At 30.6% G+C, this 12,821-nt stretch overlaps 1 protein-coding gene across 1 annotated transcript in view; it reads right to left on the bottom strand.

Annotated features, from left to right (window-relative positions):
* The window catches only part of LOC143255334 (uncharacterized), a 76,612-nt gene that overhangs the window by 37,163 nt on the left and 26,628 nt on the right, over positions 1-12,821 (bottom strand). Inside the window, exons 2-3 of the mRNA XM_076510820.1 lie at positions 3,440-3,645; positions 3,037-3,172 (exon numbers count right to left, since the gene is read on the bottom strand). Coding sequence (XP_076366935.1) covers positions 3,037-3,172; positions 3,440-3,645 — 342 coding nt within the window. The remainder of the gene's footprint in view (positions 1-3,036; positions 3,173-3,439; positions 3,646-12,821) is intronic.

Below are 12,821 nucleotides of genomic sequence, written 5' to 3'. Positions count from 1 at the left end.
GAACATTTCGTCTTTTGAACTTTCTGTATCTGTAATATGTTGAACAGAGTGCTTCTTGTACAGTGTACATATGCAACAGTACAAAAAAATTTCTCATTATTTTTTACTTTACATATATGTTTGAACACCAACATAGAGGAATAAAATTCAATTACAGTGACCATAGTAGTTGATTCCCAAGTCTTTAATATCATTGGCAAAGAAAGTAATTTATTGACTTTTATTTCATCTATATCAATAAAGTAAGTCAAGAAGAGCAACCGTCCTAAAACTGAACCGTAACATACCCCATTTGTGACATAATCCAGTTTGAATGAACCCATTTGTAGCAACCCCCTGTTTTCTTCTGTGTGGATATCAAAAGATTTGTAAGGCAAGATTTTCCTTCAGAGAAACCATGCTAATTGTTCAATAAAGTATTAAAAATTGTTAACTGATTTGCCAAGTGTCTTTTAGCAGACTTTCCAAAACTTTTATCACAAGCAATGAAAGACTAATAGGTCTATAATTACTGGAATAGTTTTTGTTGCTTAAACTGAAAAGAAAAGTGACATTAGCTAACTTCCAGTCCTCTTGTACCTGCCCACTATTTGAGGGATAAACAAAATGGTTGTAAATAACTTACATATCCAATCTTTAAACTCCTTCAAAACCCTTGTGGAAAATTATCTGATCCAGGAGCTTACAGTTTTAAACTTCCCGATGCTTTCTTGTTTGTTTGTTTTTGAATTTCGCGCAAAGTTACACAAGGCCTATCCGCGCTAGCCATCCCTAATTTAGCAGTGTAAGGCTAGAGGGAAGGCAGCTAGTCATTATTACTTACTGCCAACTCTTGGGCTACTCTTTTACCAACGAATAGTGGGATTGATCGTCACATTCTAATGCCCCCACTGCTGAAAAGAGCGAGCATGTTTGGTGAGATGGGGATTGAATCGAACGTTTTAACCCACCTAGCCATGTCGGGCCCAGATGCTTTCTTCGTCAGTTCAGAATTAATGCAGTCATCTTGTTTGATTTAGTTTCCATTTATCATCTGTTCAAGATATGGAATATTGCTTAAAGCTTCGTTAGTAAAAATCAGAAAAAATTAAAATTTAATAATCCAACCATTTCATAATCATCAGATACAAGTTTTTCTTTTGCCATCTCTCAAGGGTATTACCCCATTCTAACATTTTTTAAATCGTAATGTATTTAAATTCTTACTCTTAGTTTTTACATTTTCAGCCAACCTTTTCTAATACTTCTTTTTTCATATTCTAATTTCCTGTTTTACCAACTTTCTTGATATTTTATACTCTTATATGCCTCCTGTCATACAAGTTAATTTAAATTTCTTAATTTTATGATGATCTTCTTTAATTATATTTTTAAACACTAAACCTGTTATTTTTACTTGTAGTTACTATTTTCTTTCTGTAAGGAATATGTTTATTTTGAATATTTAAAACTTATCTTTAAACGTTTTGCACATCTGATTAATGTCTCCCACTAACTCATTTGTCAATTCAAAACATATATTTTTAGCATCGCTTAAAATCTGTTTTTGTCATGATTCCCTGTTTCTATATACAGCAAAACATCAAATCTAATAGAGCAGCGATAATCTGCAACCAGATGTCCCCAGTTTCTCAACAATTATTGCTTTAAAAGTTAAGTTAGCAACAACACTTTAAAATAGCTTTGTTTATAGTAAATTCCTAGACCAACTGGCGAATAAAACTATCTTGAACAGTATCCTAAAACCTTTCTCCATCATGGTTTGACTCTAGCATTTTCTAGTTTATTTGTATCAATTTAAAATCACCCATAATTATGAATTCATTAACAGATGAAATATTAATCTCATTGTAAAGTTTCTTACCTCTTTCATCAGTATCATTTAGTAATCGGCAACAAATTCCCACTAAAAGCCTTTTCCCTTTATGTACCAATCAGGATGTGACACACATTTTATATGTAAAGCCGCTCCAAGTCTTCTTAATACTCTATCCTTAATTAATAGCATGTAACCCTGTAATCTATGCGTAACCATCTTTCCGTTATTCCCATTACAGCAGAATCCCACAATGGTACTAATGTTCTAAAGCAATCTATTTTATTGCTTATACTTATAGTATTACAACTGTAACAGTGAGCCTACCTTCCTAACTACTTTTGTACCCATATCCTATTCTAAACTTTTCTCTGCCTCCTATTCTTTTTGCATTTAGTTTTTCTTTGCCCTCAAGGATACGTTATTACTTACATAGTATATATAAGCGATGCAATGTATTTTGTTGTTATTTGTAAATTAAATTATAAGTATAATTTAGATAGAAATAACCTTAAGAGTGTCATGAAAGAAAATAATATTAATGTAATGGTTGATCAGTGTCTAAAGTCATCCAAACAATGTGCTGTCGCTAATGATGGGGCGAATAAAATCCAAGTCTAAATAGTTATCATTTCATTGTATAGGTTAATGTTTAGGCCACATTTGGAACATTGTGTTCAGTCGTGAGCTTCTTACCTCAGTAAATACACTGATTTATGGGAATAAGTTCAGAGGAGGGTTACTAAAATAGTACCTGAGATGAGAGAGTTGTCATATGAGGAGAGGCTAGAATTTTTCCAATTATTTTTGTTTTGAAGAAAGAAGAGTTAGAGGAAATCTGATCAAAGTGTTTAAGATTGTAAAAAGTATTTGATCATATCTAACAGATAAATTGTATAACTAGGAGACACAAATTTATATTTAGCCAAGGTAGAATCCATTTTCAGCTAAGACAATTTTATTTTTCAAATAGGATTGTTGGCCTATGAAATAGGTTGCCTTCAGGTGTTGTACAGACAGTAAATTTAAATGGGTTTAACAAAAGCTTGATAAGTATATTAATGATAAAGACTTGCTTTAAGTTTTTGTTTCAAAATTAATTTAGTTTAAGAGTGTAGAAAATCTAAGATGGATTAACAGATCCCATGTGCCAAAAAGTTATGTCAAGTTATACTTCATTAAAAAATTACAACACACACTTAACGAAAAAGAAAATTTACCGTAAACCTGCAGCTCTCTCTCTGCTCGTTCTGTTTGGAAAGAAGGAGCTTCGGCTGAAACCTCGCAACGGTAAGTCCCTTCTGTGTTCAGGTCAGAACTCTTCAGGTATACATTGCCCAAATGAGACTTGCTCAGCTAATATAGAATGAATAATATAATAATACAGTTTGTTAAAATGCTAGTTCTAAAAGCATTTAAAATTGTTTTAATAAATAGAAAACTTTCTGTTATTGTTTTTGGTAATTTATTTATATAATTTTTATTATAAACTTCATCACTTCTTTCTGCCAATAAATTATTATGTAAAAACATGAATAAATCAAACTTAAATGTTTCACATGTAATTTTGTTAATTAATTAAAATAAAACTATGTGATCATAAATACTTAGAGGTTTACTCACATCAACATAGACTCCCAGTAAGTCATATTTTTGTGCTGGAGGATCATCACTTGGTAGATAGCGGTAAAACTCAACATTGTTTTTGTACCATTTCACTGAGTATAATTCATCCAATTCCAAGTTGTAGGTGCAATTAATCCAGACAGAATCTCCACGTCTAACAGCAGTGGGGACTTCTACCCTCAGAAGACGAAGGGCATACGACACTGAAAACAAAATACGTTATTTAATAATAAAACAAAATTTGCATTAGTTTTGTGAAGCAAATGCTTAATTACTTTAAAATACTTACAAGAGATATCACAGTTACCAAGAAATATCTTTTTGAGTTAAAATTTTAAACTGTTTTTAATTTTGTGAACGACCATACTGTTTTAAAAGTTAGACTTAACCGACAGAAAATATCGTTACAGTGGGTTCAAATTTCAGAGAAAATTTGTAATTTTCTAACTTTATATATTGTGAGAATCAAACTATGTTAATATATTTATATGTATATACATATATAGATATATATAGATAGATACAGAAAATATAAAATACTCAGTTAGATACAAAACATACCATACATAAGATTATTCAAGCTGATTACCCAACGGAATATGCGTTTGAAGAACATATAGAAACATAATTTTATTGCAGTCTGTGCTAAATTATTTATGTATATATATTAAGCTTCGTGTTTCTTTCTTGGGAGAACATTACTCATTAGTTTACACAGTTCATCTGCTAAACAACTTGAAAAAAAACACACATTTTTCACATATACTTGCATAAATGTGAGCTTGTGCTACTTGGTGGGAGATAATTTTATACAATCTTTAAATATTCAGTAATATGGTAAATGAAGGACAATATAAGTATCTGTCAAGATGGTATTTAAGAAAGGCTTTTAATTTAAACCATTCAGTAATTATTCTCAAAATCGATGAATATAATTAACATTTAGAAACAAGTGGAATGAACATTATTGCTTTTCGCAAATCAATTTCATACTATATATATTTAATAAGATAAGAAAAAATAATGTTTAATGTCATATCTAAAAGAAATAGTGAATAGCATAAAGTTTCTCTGCTGCCAACAATTTCCTAATTTAAAATAATTAAGCTAAAAACAAATAATGTTGTACACACAGGAAAGGAGAGTCAATCGAAGAAAAAGTGAGAAAGTGAAAACCAAGTCGGTTGAACCTCGTATGTATTACATAGCAGTCAGGACAAACTATTTATCAAACTACTTCTTTTAATGGCCACGCATTTATATGAATAACAAATTAAAACCAAAGATGCCTAAGTCAATAAATATTGACAAATAAGAAAATTAAAATTACTTCATAACTTCAATTCCAGTTATACAGTAGAATATACCACCTTCTCTTTGACCATTGAGATGTTAGGATAATTGCTCTGTTACCTAAATAATTTTACGTAACGTTTGTTTGTTTGTTTTTGAATTTCGCACAAAGCTACTTGAGGGCTATCTGTGCTAGCTGTCCCTAATTTAGCAGTGTAAGACTAGAGGGAAGGCAGCTAGTCATCACCACCCACCGCCAACTCTTGGGCTACTCTTTACCAACGAATAGTTGGATTGATCGTCACATTATAACGCCCCACGGCTGAAAGGACGAGCATGTTTGGCGCAATGGGGATGCGAACCCGCGATCCTCAGATTACGAGTCGCACGCCTTAACACGCTTGGCCATGCACAGACTGTCTTTTACGTAACACATCACGTACATGTGTGAGTCGCCATGACACAAGGTAGAAAGATAAAATTTACTCTTTTACATGCTTATGATGCTGATTCTAAAAATTATCTTCGAAAGTAATGATCACCTCTAGTTGTAATAGATTTATTTAAATTATTCTCATATACCGTGAAAATAACAAATTTTCCTTTAATAAAATGTATCTTTTCATTGAAAATTGCATTAAAAATGTTCATAAATAATACATAATAGCAAAACCAGTTTTAAATGCATTGTGTACAATAAAATCATATACTGAAAATGCATTCAGATTGTGGTCAAAACGTTTATCGTAGTTTTATTTTTTATTTTTATTACAAAACACCTGTTTGACTCGTTACGTTTTTTGCGTATGTTTTCAGTGTCACACTATAAGAACAAACAGTAATTTTTCGCCATCGCATGATTCCATTATCCTTGATATCGTGTTCCATTATAGAAATATCATGGTGGAAATGCTCACTATGCTCGTCGCTCACTGAACTTAAATAATTTGGAAAGGAAAATGTAAGATTGGATAAACATGAATGAGTTGTTATTCTGGTGTGTATACGTTCTTTTGAACATTTGTTCATCAAACACACATACACACTTGTTTTGTATAAAAGTGTGTGCTTTTGGTATAATTTTTTTTCGAAACAAATCGACGCTTTGTTTAGACAGTTTCTTTGTATTTGTTGTATAGTTATGACTCGTCACCTGCCAGAAGTTATAGGATGTAAAATTTTTCGAGTGTCCAGAAATGGTATGAAGTAAAAATACATTGCTAGAACAGTTAAGCACCACAGTGTACTGTACTATAAGCTGAAATGTCAATGGACTCAATGTAGGGAAGATTTTCTTTCCTACAGAGAAATAACAAAAGGTGGTGTAGAGTGCTTGAACACATATTCGTCATGTTGGAAAAACTGTTTTTGCATCCTCCGGGTAAACGTCAATGGAGCCTTCTACAAATGCCACATGAGGACGATATTTCTACCATATGCTAGGATGAGGTTTAGCAATAACTTTGTAATCCAAGAAGACAATCCCACTGTCTACAGTGCGAGCATTGTACAGGTTTATCTTAATCAGGAGAACGTTACAAACTGCCATGACCAGTAAAATCTTTAGATTATAATCCCATTCAAAGCTGTCGGGTAGAAATGGGCCATAAAGTTAGTAACAACAACGATAAACCAGCTACTATAGCTGATGGCATTACCTTCTAATTACAGGTTGAGATAAAACCATGGTGGACTTCATCAATAACCTCATCGACATCATGAAAAGGTTATTAAAATTCGATGAAAGCCCACCAACTACTGAATGTTTAATATGAACAGCTATAAGGTTACTGACGCTACTTATAATAATTTGATGTCATATTTTCTAAATATATAGGTGAAACGCTGAATTACATATATTTCCACAGGTTTGTTATAAAATAATTTGTTTTCGTTCTAAGATTATTTACTGATGAAAGTATATTTTATTATAAATTACAGCTTTTACAGCAAGACAGATTATAACAGGTGCGACTTTTCAATCAATGGTGTGATCATTATCAAATACACAAGTGATCAAAAACACCGTATTTGTTCTAAAACTAATCTTACTGTAAAAGCTATAAATCATGATAATATCTTTTGTTTTTATAATAAAACATCAAAATATTCCATAGAACTTGTCTCATTACATAAATTACATATGTAGGTGATTAATATAACATGCATTGATCAGTTTGACAACATTAAGTGTATTTTATCTTAATAATAATGCCTTATTTTTTACAAAATATTGAAACAATTGGTCACGACTGTACTTATCATAAAATATCAGTATTAAGCCTAGTACGAATCTAAATATTACATTTCTTATCTATTCCCTTAAAGATTTTCAAGATTAAAATACTTTATAACAATAGTTTTCCAACCTTGAAAAACCCTAAAGTACTGAATAAAGAATGTAATGTTTAAAAATGTAATGGTCTTAATACTAGCATCTCATGTAAGGTATAAAAAGCCCACATCAGAACAACTGCAGCTGTATCAAATGTATTATAGAGATAGTGTTACGACCGCTGACATGTTTGTTTCATCTCAGTCACTATGAAAAATCTCTGAACTGGGCTAAAGCGACGTCGGTAATAGATATGACAAGAGTATTGTTATTATAATACACTCTTCTAATTCTTGATAATTTCTAAGTGGCTAAATGAAGAGTGTGTTGTTTAAAGTCTAATAGGCTTAATATCAACTGTAATCATATTCCAACTGTGATACAGTTTGTTGAAAATTATTTTCACTCTTATGTAAAATTTTATTTTCTGCTATATAATAAAAATGTATTTCAAAGAAAATTTAGTTCTTCTCATGGTAAAAGTGGTTTGATACGGATGATAGGCACATCACGGCATCTGCTTAATTACAAACAAAATAAAAACTCTCCTACGTTATTCCAATGTCCTGTTTACCTTTCACATGATAAATCTTGTATAATAAAGTGTTCTTGCTAAACATACAATCCTAATATAATATTTTATAAGCTTGTCATTATGATTAATAAATGAGCTTAAGAAAGATAAAAATTTAAATATTCCATGGAGAATATTATTTGGTTGTTAGTTCGAAAAACAGAAAAATTGGTTTCACTAGAGTACTGTAAAACATTCTATGTGACTTAATTGAAATAACTCACGATCATAGAACTATTTAAAATATAGAATAACCTGATGTTTAAAAAAATCTAAACATTCATTAAGTGATCATTTGAGTATCGCCAATACCAATAATTATGTTATTCATAATTTCACCTATGCCAAAGATGATGTCAGACATAATCTCAATTTCATTAACTTAGAAGTATAAATACAAGGATGTACATTCGCAAATAAAATAAATTTCGTTTAAATGTATGATGCACAAAATTTTCAGTATTTCTTTTATGTCCTAGCCTAACAAAATTTATGTGTTGATAATAATATTAAATGCACATAATGCACAGTTAAGAAAAAAATGACAAAATTACACTACACAAAGTACTGAACCTAATCCCTTCATCGATAAATCACTAAGTAAAATATTTTACTGGTTCTGAGACCAAAGACAAACTTAGTTCATGCATCTTATTGTTTTATAAAAGAAAGTAGAGGAAGGAAACGTTCGCTGTTTTTTTTTTTTTTCGCCTACGGATGATTTTATTTAAGTTGTTGACTAAATCAGTAATAAACTGTGGTATGCAATGTTCAAGTATTTTCTTAGCTTAATTCGCTTCCATTAACACAGACAAAACAATAAAACAATATTTTCTGGTATGTATGAATTTAGTTTTTTTAGGTCATCCATCTAAATTTTCTTCCAGTGAGTAAGACTTCCCACACACATAGAAAAAGAAAAGTTTGCAGAATTGCGAAGACGGATGGAAGCATCACGGCAATTACTTGTCTCGGGAAGTTTAATTAGGTTATCCTCTATTCTGGGTCATTTAGAGCTGCTTCTTGGCCACCTAATGGAAATAAACGACTCCATCTTTGACTTACTTGATTCGAGAATACAAACAAGTGGCCAAACCAAAATAAGAGCCAAAAGTTTAAGCAACACTAAATTCCTTTTCTCTATCCAGTCAGCTAGTCAACTCTGGAACAAAATGGGAATTTTAAATGGTTACTTGATGAGTTGTGTCCTGTTTCACTTCTCGATCTAGGAAAGTGAAAATGTACCTCATCTAGCATCTTAATAAAACTTTTACCTTGTAACATCATACCAAAGATTCACATTTCAATTATATAATTTAAATAAATTTTGGCTATTTCTTATTTTACGTTTTATGCTCTACAAAACATTTCTTCTGTCATCAACTGGAGGTTAATTTCTTGCTTCCAAGAACTATTAGTATTTTTATGTTTTTGCTTCATACTTTATGATGATGGAAGTTTACTAGTATACGTTAATAACGTGTGTATAATTACTAGAATACTCTGGAAACACTACTGCAATGAATGAAAAATTTATATAAATAGTAAGATATATTCTGTAAGGTTACAGTAAAATTAAAGTTCAAAGTGAAGTTAACAAGTGATAATATAAATACTTACAATTAGAACAATTATATAAAAGTGCATTAACTAAATAAAATGTATTAATTAATTATTTAGATATGTAAGCTACATCTATTTTTACAGTTGAAACTATTCTTAACAAAAGTTTATTTCTAATACAGGATATTTGAAAATGAATACACCCAAAATAAAGTATTATAACCTATTGTTATTTGAAATAACAACAAAAATTAATATATTCATGATGACAAGAAACCTATTTGAAGTAAAAATGTATTCTCAAGACAGCTAGTATGGATATTAGCATTTTAATTAAAATAAAGTATGTGTGTGTGTTTTCTTGTAGCAAAGCCACATTGAACTATCTGCTGAGTCCATAAAATAAAGTACAGAACAGCGTTTCGACCTTCTTAGGTAATCTTCAGGTTAATAAAGAAAGAGTTTGCAACAGTTATTATGAATTATTAATTCTACATCCTTAAAGCTATAACAATAAAAACTTTTATTATACATCTTTAAACAAATTAAATGTTGAGACAATGATTTATTTTTGTAATTCTATAAAATAAATTATTATTTTTCCCTTCAATTGCTTTGTACTTCTAAAATCACATACAATATTATTTCTATGTGGAATTTCAGTTTTATCTACCTTTTATGTAAGTATCAAGGTTTTTTTATTTTACATAATTACGTACAATTAAACAATTCAATATATTTTAAATATTTGTGTGTATACTTCACGAAATTTCACATATCGAAGAAATAAACAAGAATAATTCACTTAAACAGATTTATGAATCTACTGAACTTACTGCACCTTTCCTAATAAACCAATTTTACACATAGTATGGATAATCACTAAGAAACCAATTATAAAAATAACTGTTAATATCGTCTAGAAATTAATTAGTAGAAAATTATATATTTAAAAACGGCTAGTATGGGTAGAAAAAGCACTAGTAGAAGAGCTTCTCTACTAGTGCTTTCTCTATCCATACCAGCCGTTTTAAATATACAATTTTCTCTACAAGTGGTTTTCTCGTCATCACAGATAATTAGTAAAACGTTTGCTGACACATAAAAGCTATCCGCAAATGCTCAGAAAGTACCAATTACATCAAAAAATATAATTCTTCCAATTAAAAGTAATAATTTTAACGAGTAGACTTATACGAAACATTGAAATGTCTTTATTTTTATGTTTATTTCTTCAAAATAAAAATAACTTGCCATAACTAAGGTATTGTGGGCTTACAATGTGAAAATATCATTGAAGTCGTTCAGGGTTATGCTCTTCTAAACCATTATTACATCCTATTATAAATGAAAATTATGAGTTGCAAAAGTGTAGACAATAGTAAACAGAATATTTTAAACCAATAATTACTAAAACAGCTTAACAATAAGAACAGATATAGGTGTATTGTAGTATCATCAGTCAATGTTTAGAGAGTGCGAGAAAGCAGCCTACCCTTAGTCAGTCTCCAAGGAATTAGGGAATTACATTACGTTAAGCTATTAGAAAACGGTTGTAGTGAACGGGTATAGCGGTAGCCTTTCAAATTTAACCTGCATGTAGAGTACAAAATAATCCATAATTATGGAACTTCGTAATACGCTTTACGGGAAACGAGTACGAGGTTAGTGAAAAAGGAAACAATTCGTCTTGGTCTTTGGAAAGGAACATAAGGACAGAAGCTCGACAAAAAGAAAGAAAGACTGAAAGATGTGTGTGTAGGAGAGAGAGAGAGCGAACGAATAAACTGAAATGGGTGAAAAAAGAAAGTAATAGCTGCTAGTAAGAAACAAAACCTATTTCAAAAAAAATATATAATATTTATTATCAGTAATAAGATCAATTTATTATGTCTACATAAGTATAAGCAAATTATTTATGGGAATAAGTACAATCCGAATTACACTGATAGATATGAGTCATTAATACACGATCGTAGCAACAGTCCGTGTTTTTGGTACTTAAGTACAAACACAAGCGCTGTGCCTTCGTTGGTATCGGAACCCGGTTTTTGACGTTATAAGTCCGCAGAATTGCTGCTGAGCCATTGAGGACCCTAACAGTTGGCATAAAAGCAGATGAGTTAAACATCCTAACAGTATTATGAAATGGTTGGTAAATACTTAATACCTGTATTTTAAATAGTGTGCAACCGTAACACATGCCAATAAGACGACTTCACTGGTAATGCTCGTTGTTGTAACGTAAATGAGCCTGATGCATGCAAACACAGCTACACTTTTCCTGTCAACCATTTGGTCTAAGCATTCTTTTGCCTCTCTATATAGGAGAGACATGTTAAATTGAACATTGTGCATATTTGGTGACTTAGAGCAGCTGAAGTACACTGATGTACGAATTTTTTTATTCAATACAGCAATGATGTTATTTGTGTGAAAGAAACAACAGAATCATCTTTAGTAATTTAATCGGTATAGGTTTTTGATCTTACACTATACAGATATCTCAAATTTAAATAGAACATTTACAAATATACTAGTAATAGTCGAATATATCTAATTCAACAACTACATGGAATTTGAGGTTAGTGCACCAATAATAAGTTAGTTCGACGTCATCTGATGGAGTTTCATTAATAACACAGATATTAGAAGAAAAGCCTCTGTAACTTACTATATTTTAAACATCATACAATGTGTTTAATTTTCATATTGCACCCACATCGTTTGTTAGTTCAAATTATATCAGACTACAAACACACATTTACCTGTGATCTTGACCCACAAGCATAATATATATAAATACGTACTGTGCATGTGTTTCTGGGCTTATGCGTGTGTATGTGTGTGTACTGAATCGTGGTTGGGGACAAATAGCTATCATTAAGAATTTCTAGAATATATCGATTGATTTACAAATCACATATTTTACAAAGTATAATAAAACAGAATTACGATAACATGGATATAAATTAATAACGCTGCACCTGGCTCGTTTCTAAACGTGCAGTTTACAAGATCTCTACAACTCGCTCAATTACACAAACTTAAATGTGCATATCAAAATGAATTCTTAGAACTGAAAGAAAATTAAGTTCGTAATAGAATATTAGCAAATAGGAATTAATATAAAAAGAATAATAAGTTTGTAATAACTACCTATATCGATAATGCCCTATATATGAACATACACAAATTGCTGGCATATACATTTTAATTATTTATCGCATTGCGAATACAAAATGAACTTTCTCAATTCGCTAACTTCTATATACAGACTTTTTCCATTATTAACTCGCTGAAGAGTATGTTATATTTAGAAATGTCTTTATTAACTAATGTTATTAAATATATCTATTTCATGATAACCCTTTTGATTAAAAATCTAGTACACAGAACCACATACAAAAGGTGTAACTGTTTTCAAACTAGGTCTTAAACTCGAGCGCTCCAGAAGAAGAATAGTAAACTCTTTCGAAGCGCTGCAGTTTTTGGTCTCGCTTGCAAACCGTATTATCTCTGTTAGCAATGTTTTTCATTTAAAACATAAACTAGAGAGTTAAAAACTAAAAACTAAAAGAAGGTTTGTTTGTTTGTTTTGAAATTTTGCATAA

The sequence above is a fragment of the Tachypleus tridentatus genome, chromosome 7 (genome assembly GCF_004210375.1).
Source record: "Tachypleus tridentatus isolate NWPU-2018 chromosome 7, ASM421037v1, whole genome shotgun sequence".
NCBI classification, from domain to species: Eukaryota; Metazoa; Arthropoda; class Merostomata; order Xiphosura; family Limulidae; genus Tachypleus; species Tachypleus tridentatus.
The sequence above is the reverse complement of the archived record's forward strand: the minus strand, read 5'-3'. Positions and strand labels throughout refer to the sequence as shown.